Consider the following 15881-nt stretch of genomic DNA (forward strand, 5'->3'; position numbering starts at 1 on the left):
ACTTGTACTCTTATCAGGCACACCTTAAAAGTACTGAACAACCTATCATCAAACTATCCTCAGGGTCAGAATTAAGTGTCTCTGACAGGGACTCACTGTACAATCCATGCATATTACGACAAGCCTCCGGTATACACACACTGGTACACACAAAGGATTTTATAATGAGGTTATCAAATTCTAGAAAAGTGAGGGATGAGTAAAAGAAAATGCTTCTAGTTCACAGGGCAGGTCTGTAATAGCTCAGTAAGCAGGTAGAGAAAGACTGTTTTCTCATAGTTACAAAGTAGAAGAACTACTGGTGCTATCAAGTGCATCATGTACCATGTTCTGAATTCCTTTGGCCACAGATAGATAAAGGCTTAAGATTCTAAAAAAAACCATTATGTAAGACTCAAGTAATCTCCCTCCATTCTTTAGAATTTGAAGTCTTCCGGAAAAAGCCAAAGTGTAGAACAAACTCCCCAGCCACCTACAGAAATTTCACTAACATCCTCAAACTGGAATTTTACCTAGACCATTTCTAAGGTGTAATGCATTTAAGGTTTCCCAAAAATAAAATACAGAGCAGGGTAGGCCTATCAGTGTCATAAGAAGTTATGTTTGGAAAGTGTAAATGAGGATCCTGTAACAGCCTTATTCGGAGGGCTGGAAAATTGTGTGTGGCTGTCGTTTTGGAAATTAGAGAGAAACTCTTCTAATTTTTGTAGGCTATGTAAGCCCCTCTACAGTAGCCATATGTTGTCTTAGCCCAAGCAACATCATTTGACCTTAGTTAGCACTCAACTTCCACATTGGTGCTCAACAGTCCCTGAATTTTAAAACTCAAATACAAAGACATTTTTAGATTACTACTTACCTTTCTCAGGCCAAGCTCTTCTCTTAAGCAACCATACATCAAGAGTTCTTAATAGGAAAATTCACTGCAACAAGAAATGCTAACTGTTCTCTCTGTGGCTCTCCCCAGATTTGCACAAGGGAATGAACAACACGGCCCTTCCCTGCCCTACCATTTCCCAGAGTTGTGGCCAGCCAAATAGTTTAATGACCCTGTTGTTCCCTAACATCGCCCCTGGGTGGGATCATTTAAACAAAGCCTAAGGTGAGGGAACACTTAAGGTCTTTTTTTTTTTTTTAAACACCCGGTGGAAAAACAAACATACATTTACAATGACTTAGAACTTTCAAGTTCTTTTATTACAAAAGTCTGTACAATGAAGTGCCAGACAGCAATGCAATTATACTGGTAGACATATATATCTATATATTATTTGTATATAGATATACAGTTTTTATTTGTACCAAAGTAAAACTATCACGAACTGCCTAATTCTATCACCTACTGCTCAACTATGACACACAATACTGTCACAGAGCATAAGTGCCGCCATGCCACTTTTAGGTATTCTACTCACAGCCAAACATTAACAATGAATAACATCATGAAGCAGCTGTTAATCCTAAAATAAAACCAGTCAGGCCATTGACTTATAAAAATATGGTACTCATATAGATTTAGCATTATAAAGAAGGAATATATTATTTAAAACATTTAAATAGTGCATATGGACATTTTTGCATGTGGTATATAAAATAAGACATTCATATAAAATACACAGTGCACATAAAATTAGATGTTTGGATACACTCCTATCTGGAGACTGAAGGAAATTATCTGAAATGTACACTGCATGATGGATTCAAATAAAAAGGATACATCTTTTGGCATTTTCAATTTCACTTTTCTAGGTATACATTGTGAATAACCTAGTTGTATCAAAAGGAAACCACACAAAAAGGGCAAGATTTAGTGCTTTTCTTTATTCCCCAACTACACATTCACTACTAGGTTTTCCCAACCCTCCCACCAAAAAAAAGGCATTGCACACACGAGTGAAATGTGAAGTACTAGAATTGCTATTTATTATCAAGCTACTTCATGTGCTTACTATGTAATAGTGCCAGAAGTCTGAGGTTCATGCTTCCCTCACCTTATTAAAGGATGTTAAAAAATTCCATTTTTATATGGAACAAATTGTTAATATTAGCTAAGAAAACCATGCATGAGTTACTGCATGCAAAACATGGGTATAGTCAAAGTGAGACAGTCATCGATCCAAAAAGCACCAGAAAAAGAAAATTAACACTTAGATTAAGCCTGACTCAAATCTGCTGTTGTAGTTAGCACAAATGAAATCACCATTTCGTAACAATGATTACCAGAATGATACTGAGAGAGTACCTAAAGAAAAGCCATGCATAGCCAAAGGAAAAAAAGATATGCTAAGAGTATATGACAAGGGGCATACCACTACATATCCTGTAAACAGCTGCTTCAAACAGCATGTGATGATTGAGCAAAGGGTGGTCCCTGAAAGGGGTGGTGGTGTTGGATTTTTTTCTTGTTACGTATTTTGCTGATTAAAAGTGGAAGGGGGGAAAGAAAAAGATAACCTCATGAAGATACATGTGAAAATGCAGTGGTATAGCCCTTGTTAAGAACAGATAATTACTTTAGGCATAATTATTATTTTGCTGATTTAGGCCCATTGATTGAACACACAAATCTGAGCACCATCAGAGTTCCTACGTACTGACATGGCTATTTTCTCACATTATCTGAAGATGGGTAGAGGGAACAGAGCGGATCTGATCCAGACAAATCACACCATCGCCAGCAGATAAACAGTAACTCAGGAAACAGTAACTGAAGTCCCATAGGCAGCATGTGGTATGATTCAGTTCTGTGTGTGATGTGTGTTGTGTGTTTTCAATGTACTAAGCAAGGTCACTTTTTGGTCTACCAACTGTTATCTTCATCCAGGAGCTGCGTGACCACTTAATTGCAAAATTTTGCTAACATACTACCTGTGAGAAGGTGTTACTTTGGGAATTAACAGAAAGGTATTCCACAGTAGGACTTGAAATCTCAGTTTGATTTTGGTTTTCTAGGAAAACAGAGAACACAGTTGCATATGTGCACTTTTATAAGCGTTTCTTTCAAATTTTCAGTCATTCTGCAAGGAAAAGGCAACAGAAGAATTCAGTGTGAAGATTTTCCTCCAATTTTCTTCAGTAATGAGAAACAAAAAGTTGTTAATAACAAAAAGCTTGCATTTCCAAAGTTCTTGAAGTTGAAAGGATAAAATTCTAGTCTTTTGCTAAAAGGATGTATCTGTAGTAGAAAACAATGAAGGAAACTGTATGTTTGTTAAGTTGGAGAGGACAGTCTGTGGTTAATATGGAACATCACTTATGCTCCCTTGAGAGGGCCTACTTACCCTTCTATCATATGTTTTGTTTAGTGGCACCACAATCAAGTACAAAGTGAGATTCTCTGAGTGCCTGACAAAATGAATTTAAGTACCAGCCAAGTATACACGATGATAGCTTCAAGGAATACAACTGACTTTATGATATAAATTTTCAAGGAACGTATTTTATATGGATTTTGAAGAATCTTGTTTGCTTATAAGAACTTCAAGAAGCCTAAGCTTGGCTTTAATTTTCTTGTACTCCCTGTACTCCTCCAGCACTGGAACACGATCCTCTTTCTGGGCATTCCTATGGGAGAAAATAAAATCTATAATGTTCTAGAGATCATTTGGAAAAAAAGGACCCAGAAGTTGTCCTAATATGAGACATACTGTTACTAAATATAAGCTCAAATAAAAAGTTGCTCTGTAAAAAAAAAAAAAAAAAAAAAAAAAAAAAAAAAAAAAAGATTATTGAACTAATACCCTCATGCCCAAGGAACATTTCTAAAATTTTTGATAATTTCTCTACTGATAGATTAAATGATGCTATACTTATCAATAATCAATATAGATAACTGGAGGAAACCCAATATTTTAATAGGACATCCAGTGCTAGACTCTGCCAGATCAGTGTCTACTAAGTGTTGGAGGCTACGCTGAGTCACTTCAGACATTTAGTTAACTGTGGCTCCAGTGAATTGACACGTAAAATAAACTACCTTACTGCAGCAATAGAGTAATTTTCTAACTTTACAGTAATGACCCAATGCAATTCAATAGCTAAGGCATCACTAGCTAAAGCATCAAACTATCCTAATTATAAGCAAAATTTTCTTCCAATGATACAATGAAATAGAAGACAATTGGGAAAATGCATTCTTGCACTTCAGATTTTTTTAACCATATGTGCCAACCTATATAGGAGACTCACAAGGCAAAGGGAATTAAAGTACACATATTTTGGAATTTGTAATATTAGCTATCACCTTGGTAAGATGACCCAGCTACTTAGAAAAATGTTTCTCAGGCCTGAGATAACTGAACCCAAACTTCTGGCCATCATCAGAACTGGAATGTATTTTTCTTAGTTTTAAAACAGCCCCACCAAGTCAACTGTGCATTACATAGTTAGATGAAGGCATGTGCCATAGTGTATTATAGGAGCCACATGCCTGGCACACTGTTACACACCTTGAGAATGGGCAGCCTCAACACACAGCATGAGCACAGTGGTCTCAGTAAAAAAATAAAAAATCCAAACTAGTTGAGGATACCACTCCTGTTATGAGATCTTTCTAAAATAAGAAATATTTCAGTTCACAACTACTCCCAAAAGGGTAAGGATGTAGAATTAAAGAATATAAAATCACTGCAACACAACCAAGGCTCCCTAAGACAATCTGAAAATAGCTAATCAAATGTTGTTTACACTAGCTGTTACTATTCCTAGCCATTAAAAGAAGGGCCTCAGAACATAAAGAATTTTTTTTAAACTTTTCAATGCTAGCATCCTATCTGCACAATTTCTTTCTAATCCCATATATTTCACTATTTCAATAAATGGTCAACTTGTGAGTTAAAGGAGATAGATGACTCAATTTTGCGATGCTCAACAAACCTTCCATTTTGTTGATAAAATGCTTCTTCAAATTCCCGCAATGTTTTGCGTAGTTTCTTTTTTTCAGCTCTGGCTTTCCAAAGTTGTTCCAGTAATTCAGGCCTAGAATTAAAATGGTAAGAAAATACTGATGGGCACACTTGATTCATTATATTCTTAACAGAGGTTCTAGCATTGGCTGCAAATTGAAATCAGCTGAGGAACTCTTAGGTCTACAAATGCCTAAGTTCTACTGCAAACCAGTTATGTCAGAATAGCTGAAGGACAAAAGCATCAGTACTTTAAAATCTCGGCAGGTGATTGTAAAGCGAAGTCAGGGCTCAGAACCAGTGATATACACCATACAGTCCAAAGGTAAAGAAGTGGATATAGAACAAAGAGATCAACTCTCAACTACTTCCTGTACTTTGTTATAAATCAACTGCAGGATTTTATTTGTTTGTTTGCTTTTTTACAGACACTCTCATTCTGTCGCCCAGACTGGAACACAGTGGTTCAATACTGGCCTCAAGCAATCCTCTTGCCTAAGCCTCCCAAGTATCTGGGACTACAGGTGCACACCATCACCCCTGGCTAATTTAAAAAACATTTTTATAGCATCTGGGTCTCACTATGTTGGCCAGGCTGGTTTTGAACTCCTGGCCTCAAGGGATCCTCCTGCCTCAACTTCAAAAGGTGCTGGGATTATAGGCATGAGCCACTGCACCTGGCTAGATTTTTTTTTTTTTTTTTTTTAATTTTTGAAACATGGTAATGATTTATTTAAAAATAATGATGCCAAGCGCAGTGGCTCATGCCTGTAATCCCAGCACTTTGGGAAGCAGAGGAGAGCAGATCACCTGAGGTCAGGAGTTCTAGACCAGCCTGCTAACAGGGAGACACCCTGTCTCTACTAAAAATACAAAATTAGCTGGGCATGGTGGTGCATGCCTATAATCACAGCTGCTTAGGAGGCTGAGGCAGGAAAATCACTCAAACCTGGGAGATGGAAGTTACAGAGCTGAGATTGCACCACTGCACTCTAGCCTGGGCAACAAGAGCAAAACTCCATCTCAATAAATAAAAATGAGAATGACAATACATCACACTTAAAAAGCTTGTGTCCTTTGATAAATTATTGATTTACCTAATTCCTAAATGCTTAATTATTTAACATTAGATTTCTTGGCATATACATTTTATTATAAAAATAGGCTAAAATCACAAATCAGCATACATACATAGAAGCTGCTCGAGAACTTGACAATCGGAGATCCAGAGCCAGTTTTTCTTGATTTTCATCAACATCAGATTCAGAGTTTTCCAATGAAGACTGTATCTGTACTGCAGTTTTCAAGATATCACTTAACTCAGAGGACAGATTAACACCATCTTCTTCTTCTTCCTAAAAAGATACCCAAACAGAGAGTAAAACATGCCTTGACTTTGAACTTTTTCTTTAGGGAAGGAATCAGATAATTATGTCTTTAAAGGATTACCTTGATTTCTTCAAAAAAGTGTGCAGTTTCTCCTTCTATAATTGGCTGTAACATCTGACCCCTTCGCTTGGTGGATGGAGATCCCTAAAACAATCAATAATGTAGTTTTACATTTTAAGTATTGAAAGTGTCCAGTGAAGCTTCACTTCATTATGTTATGAATCTTAAACTTTATTTTCAAAGTCTTAAGCATTTGCTTTAAGTATTTTTAGGAAATGCTTAAATTTATTTTTGCTTATATTTTTATTTATGCACAAGGAAGATAATTTATGTCTAGAGAACTCTAAAAGAGTTCATACAACAAATATTTTTAAAATTCTAAATAAGAACATACATATAGTTTAATTGGAAGCACTTTTCTTTTTAAGAATAGGTGTCAACTTTTTTGGTTTGAGGATGATTCTCATTCATTTTTGAAAATAATAGCTTTATGGCCGGGCGCGGTGGCTCAAGCCTGTAATCCTAGCACTTTCGGAGGCCGAGGCGGGTGGATCACGAGGTCAAGAGATCGAGACCATCCTGGTCAACATGGTGAAACCCCGTCTCTACTAAAAATACAAAAAGTAGCTGGGCATGGTGGCACGTTCCTGTAATCCGAGCTACTCAGGAGGCTGAGGCAGGAGAATTGCCTGAACCCAGGAGGCAGAGGTTGTGGTGAGCCGAGATCGCGCCATTGCACTCCAGCCTGGGTAACAAGAGCGAAACTCCGTCTCAAAAAAAAAAAAAAAAAAAAAAAAAAAAAAAAAAAAGAAAATAATAGCTTTATTAAGATATAATTACATATCATAAAAGTCATCCTTTTAAAATGTATGATTTGGTGGTTTTTAGTACATTTACCAAGTTGTGCAACTATTACCACTAATTTCAGAACATTTCATTACCTCAAAAGAAACTCTGTGCCCATTAGCTGTCACTCATTTGCCTTCTCCCCCGCCCCCGGCCAGCCCTTGATAACTACTAATCTAAATTCTGTCTCTATGGTCTTGCTTATTCTAAGTGTTTCATACAAATGGGATCATATAATATGTGGCTTTTTATGTAAGGCTTCTCTCATTCACCTTGTTTCCAAGGTTCACTCATGTTGTGGCATCTATCAGTCTTTCATTCTTTTTTATGGCTTAAGAGGTTACCGGCCGGGCGTGGTGGCTCACGCCTATAATCCCAGCACTTTGGGAGGCCGAGGCGGGTGGATCACGAGGTCAAGAGATCGAGACCATCTTGGTCAAGAGGTGAAACCCCGTCTCTACTAAAAATACAAAAAAATTAGGCGGGCGTGGTGGTGCATGCCTGTAGTCCCAGCTACTCAAGAGGCTGAGGCAGGAGAATTGCTTGAACCCAGGAGACGGAGGTTGCAGTGAGCTGAGACCGTGCCACTGCACTCCAGCCTGGGTAACAGCGAAACTCCGTCTCAAAAAAAAAAAAAAAAAAAGAGAGGTTACCACATTTTATTTACCCATTCAGCAATCCCATCACTAGGTATATATATCCAAAAGAAAACAAATCATTCTACCAAAAAAAAAAAACACATGCAGTCAAATGGTTATCCCAGCAGTATTCACAATAGCAAAGTCATGAAATCAGGTGCCCATCAACAGTGGACTGGATAAAATGTGGTACATATACAACATGGAATATTATACAGCCATAAAAAAGAACAAAATCATGTCCTTTAGAGTAACATGGAGGCAGCTGGAGGCCAATATCCTAAGCAAATCAACACATGAACAGCAAAGCAAATATTGAATGTGCTCATCTGTAAGTGGGAGCTAAACATCGGATACTCATGGGCACAAAAATGGCAACAACAGACAAATATTTTTAAAATTCTAAATGATAAGAACATACATACAGTTTATGTGTGGACTACCAGAGGGGGAAGGGAAGGGAGGAGAGCAATGGGTGAAAAACTGCTGGGTACTATGCTCAGTACCTAGGTCACAGGACTATTTGTACCCCAGACCCCAGCATTGCACAATATACCCAGGTAATAAACCTGCACACATACCCCTTGAATCTAAAGTAAAATTTGGGTGAAAAAAAGTCACCAGGTAGTCATCACCTAAAGGAAGCTGCCATGCAAGTGGCTAGCAATATAAAAATAGCCTGAAAGCCACAGCAATCCAGAAGTTTCAGTGAATTAATTCATAGGAAATAATGCAGAATGGGCTAAATGCTGTTTTCTATTTGAACCCAAGACCAATCTATCTGCAGTCATACTGTCTAAAGGTTAATTTGGACACAGCACTTAATCTGCATTTATATATTAAAGTTTTCATTTTTCTTTAAAAATGTATACCAATACTAGTAAGCATTATTTTAAGTGACTTTTTCTCATTAAAAAGATTAAGTTATTTTAAAAGTCAGCTTGTATCATTATGCAAATAGAAGGACATCATCATGGCCACCACAAAACTGATGCATTTTCAAAGACATTAATTTAAATGGAAAGAAACTAGACAAGGAGTCTGAATGAGTTTCTCTTTCTGCTTCTGTCACTTACAAAGTAGATTAGGCACATGACTCACTGCCTAAGTCTCAGTTTCATCACCTGTGAAACGATGCTATCATATTCTTCCTGTTGTGATTTTACTTGTCAGGATGTAATGACATAAGCATACATAAAAATGCTTATAAAAGTGTTTGGGATATACTAGCAGACATGATTAGTTACCTATTTTATATTTTAAAATCAGTAATCTCACCTTACAATGACAATTATTTCTGCCTTGGCTGCATATTTCCCCAATATACCACAATAATAATTTTTTTTTTTTGGAGGGTGCAACTTGATAAAATGAACTAGAGAAATATGGCTTGTTTTACTCACAAGGATAGGAGTGATGCTAGCTCTTGTCAGCATTTGTTTTACAAGCCTGTATCTATCATAGAGAGGCTTAACAATGTGCCTTTCTTCCCTGGTCACCTGAAGCAAGAAAAAAAAAAGAAAGAAAGAAAGAAATTTCCTAGTCATAACAAATTTTAAATGTCCAAAACATTTAACAAGACTTATTCCCTGAATTTCAAATGCTATATTAAATCAATATGCGATCCCCCAACTGTAGGAAATAATGCTCAAAAAACAGCTCTGAAGAATGTAAGCCACAAAAGTGATTCATGTTCCTTTTTAAGACAGAAAATCAAATCTTTTTAGCAAGAGAGATATTACCGGCCTTCCATGTTGACTTTCATAGTAAAGAAGACTTTTTTGAAGAGAAGCTTTCTCTTCCACCAAATGATCTTTGGTCATTTTCTGGAATTAAGCAACAACAACAAAAAAAATTTTTTTAACTCCACTGGCACCATTAATACTCTCCTCACTCCCACAATATAAACAATTAGGCAGGAAGGGCAAACCATCAACAGTTTAGCCCAGGTTAATGCACCCTTTGCTTACAGATTTGCAGGCAAAATTTTCAGTCTCTTGTACAATTTGCTCTTATAATAAGTAGGTACAAACCCCTTTGATGGCTTGATTTACATTTTATCTGAATAGATTATGAATACTGGCTTGAGTAAATTACCTAACCTCTTTGTATTCAACATCCTCATGTATAAAATGGTAATACTTCATTCTACCTTAAAGGGCTTTAATGAAGACTAAATGAGTTCTTTAATGAAGACTAAATGGAAAGCATTTGCAACACTGCCTACCCAGCAGAGAGTAAACATACATAACACTCTCACTATTTAATGTTGTTGGCATTTTACTGGCATTAAGATGAGTGGGCATGCATGTGCATGTGCACACACATAGGTTTTACAATACAGTATTTCTCCTAAATGATTAAGAAAATCTGGAAGCAGTACAGGGGAAAGATACTGGAAAAAGCTCAACAATGTCCATTTGTGACCTCAGACTTCTCTATTACCTCAGTTTCCCCTCATTTGGGTTGGCACATTCTTTATACTCTAATACTCTTCTCACAGCTTTTAGAAGTCTAATTAGTAGAGTAGGTAATACTTTCCAAATGTATCTGTCCACAAACAAGCTCCACAGACAAATAAATATGGTAAGTCCTGCATACTCTACTAATTAAAACAAATTTGTCCTCTTCATTCTATAGATCAACTATTAACACCTGAACACGTGCTCAGGGCTTGGTGCTGTGGTTCAGACCTATAATCTCAACACTTAAGGCCAAGAGTTCAAGTCCAGCCTGGGCAACACAGTGAAACATGATTTCCACAAAAAAAAGTTTTCTACAAAAAAATTTGTAAAAATTTGCATAAAGAATACCCTTGCCAGGCATGATGGCTCATGCCTGTAATCCCAGCACTTAGAGAGGCCAAGGCGGGCAGATCACAAGGTCAGGAGTTCAAGACCAGCCTGGCCAACATGGTGAAACCCCATCTCTACTAAAACACAGACACACACAGACACACACACACACCCCCCCCCAGCCAGTTGTGGTGGCAGACACCTGTAATCCCAGCTACTCAGGAGGCTCAGGCAGGATAATCTCTTGAACCCAGGAGGTAGAGGCTGCAGTGAGCCAAGATCATGCCACTGCACATCAACCTGGGCAACAAAGCCAGACTCCATCTCAAAAAAAAAAAAAAATCCTTTAACACGAGACCAAATAATCGCTCTACTTATGTCCAGGACTCATTACTACTACCCTGGTTTCTCACAAGAGTAAAATTAAAGATAAAAATTCACTGGATAACATCTTGCTATAATAACTTTAGATTATATACATTCAGTAGAGGATAGCTGAGTAGAGTTTCAAACACTGTGACTTCAACCTCAAGCTTGAATCAGTCTTAAACTAAGGATAATACATTTGAATAAGGTTGTAGGGGGTAGGGAGACATTTATTCTAACACAAAACTTAAAACTAAAAGAAAGGGCTTGGTGCTGTGGTTCATACCTATAATCTCAGTACTCAAGGCCATGAGTTCAAGACCAGCCTGGGCAACACAGTAAGACATGATTTCCACATATACACACAAAATTTTCTACAAAAAACAAAAATTTTTTTGAGACTACATTTTGCTCTGTCGCCCAGGCTGGAGTAGATGGAGGTGGCTCACGACAACCTCCGTCTCCCAGGTTCAAGCAATTCTCCTGCCTCAGCCTCCCAAGTAGCTGGGATTACAGGAGTGTGCCACCACATCTGGCTAATGGTTTTGTATTTTTAGTACAGATGGGGTTTCACCATGTTGGCCGGGCTGGTCTCAAACTCCTGACCTCAGGTGATCCACCCACCTCGGCTTCCCAAAGTGCTGGGATTAAAGGTGTGAGCCACCACAACCAGCCAAAAAAAAAAAAATTTTTTTTAAGCAAAAGGAAAGAGGGGAAGTGATGAGAATGACTAATTTAGCTCTGTTCAAGGGAAAGAAAGACTCCAATATTTGGATCTTGAGAGTAGTGTACTCTGTGTTGTCAAAATACAAGTTCTGCATCAGAACTCACTATTACCTAGATAAAAGTTCACCTGAGACCATCTACTCTCTAAGCAAATCTCATCTAATACACGCTTAGGTTGCCAAGGGCTTTGATCAGGACTGCCCTAGGCACAGGCTTTACTGGAAAAGAATAACGGCTCTTCAAAAAAAAAAAATTTTTTTTTTCATTTAATCCTCATAGCAACCATATCAAGTTAGTAATAATGGACATAATCACATCCATATACGTTATAAGATTGTTGAAGGAGCCGGGCGCGGTGGCTCAAGCCTGTAATCCCAGCACTTTGGGAGGCCGAGGCGGGTGGATCACACGAGATCGAGACCATCCTGGTCAACATGGTGAAACCCCGTCTCTACTAAAAATACAAAAAATCAGCTGGGCATGGTGGCACGTGCCTGTAATCCCAGCTACTCAGGAGGCTGAGGCAGGAGAATTGCCTGAACCCAGGAGGTGGAGGTTGCGGTGAGCCGAGATCGCGCCATTGAACTCCAGCCTGGGTAACAAGAGCGAAACTCCGCCTCAAAAAAAAAAAAAAAAAGATTGTTGAAGGGACTGAGTGGCATAACACATAAAATATAATTAGCCAATGTCTGGCATAAGCCAGGAACGCAATACATATAGCTATTAAGACACCAGGACAGAATTCAAACTCAGGTCTGTTTGTTTCTTTGTTTGTTTATTGATTGACTGATTGATTGATTGATTGGACAAGGTCTCACTCTGTCACCCAGGCTAGTGGCACAGTTCACTGCAGTCCTAACCTCCCAGACTCCATTGATCCTCCCACCTCAGCCTTCCAAGTAACTGGACTACAGGTACACACCACCACATGCACTAATTTTTAAATTTTATTTGTAGAGACAGGGTCTCACTTGGTTACTCAGGCTGGTCTCAAACTCCTAGACTCAGGCAATCCTCCTGCCTTGGCCTCAGAAAGTGCTGAAATTAGAGGCATGAGCTACTTGTTTCAGGTCCTTTTACACACTCATCTTGCCAACTCCCTCCAACATAAATGAACTCATTAGTATTCTAGTTTTTCAGTTTTATTATGACTCAGTTCCTGAAGTATATGGTACTTTTGTTATGCTGACTAAAGCACGTTTTTGTCTGTAAAGTTGGTGAGCAGATTCAGGAAAATCAGACTACTTAGATATCTCTATCCTACTATAGTAATTATTTTGTTTCAGGAATTCTAAAGGCTAATCTGCGCAAAAATCGTAACTCAAAATTACCTTGATATCTTCTGGAAGACACCTCTCAATACGTTTTTCTTTCAGTCTTTTAAAAATAAGTTCAAGGGTTGCTTCTTTAGTTGGTTTCTTCTCCTTCTGAATGACCTTGGGTTCATCTTCATTCTCTTCATCTTCCTGGTCTAGAGAAGAGCCAAAGCTTTTTGGAAGAGTGTTACTACGTGGACGTGTCTGAGGTACAAATTCTCCATCAGAACTTTTGTGTTTTGCATCTACATTTCAGAAATAAAGACAGATAAATAATAATTGGTTTTAGCTAAAATGTGACCAGGTCAAAGCATAAGCAAGACATACAACAAGAAAGTAGGCATTAGTAGCACACAGACTCAGAAATTTCAAAGCCAAATAAAACATTTAAGAAGAAAAAAACAGCAAGACAGCTATTCTAGACTCACACCTGTAATCCCAGAACTTTGAGAGGCTGAGAAAGGATTGTTTGAGCCCAGGAGTTTGAGACTAGCCTGGACAACAGAGTGAGACCCCATCTCTACAAAAGAAAAAAATTTTTTTTGAGACGGAGTCTCACACTGCTGCCCAGGCTGCAGTGTAGTGGCGTGATCTCAGCTCACTGCAGTCTCTGCCTCTTGGGTTCAAGCAATTCTCCTGCCTCAGCCTCCTGAGTAGCTGGGACTACAGGCATGCACCACTACACCCAGCTAATTTTTTTGTATTTTTAGTAGAGATGGGTTTCACCATGTTGGCCAAGAAGGTCTTGATCTTCTGACCTCATGATCCACTCACCTCAGCCTCCCAAAGTGCTGGGATTACAGGTGTGAGCCACTGCGCAGCCTCTACAAAGAATTTTTAAAAATTAGCTGAAGCCGGGTGTGGTGGCTCACGCCTGTAATCCCATAACTTTGGGAGCCTGAGGTGGGCATATCATTTGAGGTCAGGAGTTTGAGACCAGCCTGGCCCACATGGCAAAACACCATCGCCAACAAAAATACAAAAGTTAGTCAGGTGTGGTGGCACACATCTGTAATCCCAGTTACTTGTGTGGCTGAGGCAGGAGAATCACTTGAACCCAGGAGGCGGAGGCTGCAGTGAGCCAACATCATGGGAATGCACTCCAGCCTGGGTGATAGTCCTGTCAGTCTGTCTCAAAAAAATAAATAAATAAAATAACTGAGCACGGTGGCAAATGCCTGCCTGTAAGTCCCAGATACTTGGGAGGTTGGGGTGGGAGGCTCAGGCTGCAGTAAACCTCTTGGTTTGCCCACTGCAATCTAGCCTGGGCAACAGAGTGAGACTCTGTCTCAAAAAAAACAAAAAGAAAAAGGAGAGAGCAAGCCATCATTTTTATATCCTTAGAGAGCATACTATAGAATAAAATACTCTGATGAGCACAGGGGATACAGAGGAAAACAAAACAGACATGATCCCTGTTCTCGTGGAACATGTATTCAGGGAAGGAAAAACAATAACCAAATACTCAGATTAGTAAAATAACTTTAAAAAATACTACGATCTATAAGTAAGATAAACAGGATGGAGTCACAGTGCTAAAAGGAATATAATTTGTGGAGGAACAACTACATTGGATGGGACTGACAAAAGAGACCTCTCTGAATAGTATCATCCTGGTAAAATATGGAATAAGGAGCTCTTCTGGCACAGAAGATTTAGTAGAAGGGCGTTTGTCCCCAGCTCTACTAAAATTACAAAAATTATCTGGGCTTGGTGGCATGCTCCTATAATCCCAGCTACTTGGGAGGCTGAGGCACAAGAATTACTCGAACCGAGGAGGCAGAGGTTGCAGTGAGCTGAGATGGCGTCACTGAACTCCTGCCTGGGCAACCTCTGTCTCAAAACAAAATAAAACAAAACAACACAACTTTACTGAGTAAATTTAAATGAATAAACCAAAGTGATGCTCTAGATAATAAATCCATATTTGGCGCAGATAAAGTAGTAACTATTAAAACGTGTACTCACTAAACATCTACAAAGTAAATATACTTCAACAATTACTATTCTGGGTTGATACCCAGAAATGCAAGGCCTAGTTTATCAATCAAGAGTTACAATTTAGTCTTTGTAGTATAAACGAGTCACTATGATAAGACAGTCTTAGTCTTAGATGAAAATACCTACCAAGAAATCTTAGTGAAATATCCGCCAAAAAAAAACTCAAAGCTGCTTAATATTTGAAAGGTATTTCAGATAAACTTTATAAACATCATTTCATTTAAAAATACATAATCTCAGGTATCTTTCAAAAATATATTACTAATAAAAACACAATAAAGACATTTAAACTATAATACAGAACCACAGTACTGTACTATAACAGTATTACAGTATGCAATTTTGACCCTAATAAAAGGAAAAAAGGTAACTTTTATTTTTGTCAAACTGCTCAAGATTTAAAATTATCAAAAGTTTTAATTGTAATTCTTAGACATTAATATAAATAATTTTTCACAAAATGGCACATAATATACCTTTAATTTGCTTCCGCAGTTTTGTAAGCTCTGTCATCCATTTTAATACCTTTGGGTTGGCAGCAATATCACTGTAGGAGGGCTGAAAAATTACAAAGCAGAATCACTGACCCTTGTGATAAACAATAGTTACATTAATTTATATCCAAATAATATTTTACAGTTGCCACAGAAAAGACTACTCAATTCTTATTTCATCTTATTTTAATTAAATAGGGCAGGATATTAAGTCAAGTTCTCCCGGGGCAGGGTCTAGTAACTGGCAGAAGCCAGATTTGAATATGGGTCTTCTGACTCCAAGTACAGGACTCATTCACTTCACATGCTCTAATTAATAAAACTCTCTTTCCCTCATCCATTTCATCCCTCACAAACTCCCTCTCCACCCCACTTGGCACTTGTGGTTTTTGATAAAGCAGAAATA

At 38.2% G+C, this 15881-nt stretch overlaps 1 protein-coding gene across 7 annotated transcripts in view; it reads right to left on the reverse strand.

Moving 5' to 3' along the window:
- Positions 1-1175: 1175 nt before the first annotated feature.
- FAM13B (family with sequence similarity 13 member B) overlaps positions 1176-15881 on the reverse strand; it is a 98454-nt gene continuing 83748 nt past the window's right edge. For all 7 annotated transcript variants that reach the window (XM_010344497.3, XM_010344496.3, XM_010344495.3 and 4 more), the window contains 8 exons: positions 15458-15539; positions 12996-13225; positions 9520-9603; positions 9181-9276; positions 6354-6437; positions 6096-6259; positions 4876-4977; positions 1176-3564 (listed from right to left, as the gene is read on the reverse strand). In XM_010344497.3, coding sequence (XP_010342799.1) covers positions 3441-3564; positions 4876-4977; positions 6096-6259; positions 6354-6437; positions 9181-9276; positions 9520-9603; positions 12996-13225; positions 15458-15539 — 966 coding nt within the window. In that variant the 3' untranslated portion in view covers positions 1176-3440. The remainder of the gene's footprint in view (positions 3565-4875; positions 4978-6095; positions 6260-6353; positions 6438-9180; positions 9277-9519; positions 9604-12995; positions 13226-15457; positions 15540-15881) is intronic.

This window comes from Saimiri boliviensis, chromosome 1 (genome assembly GCF_048565385.1).
Source record: "Saimiri boliviensis isolate mSaiBol1 chromosome 1, mSaiBol1.pri, whole genome shotgun sequence".
Taxonomy (NCBI): Eukaryota; Metazoa; Chordata; class Mammalia; order Primates; family Cebidae; genus Saimiri; species Saimiri boliviensis.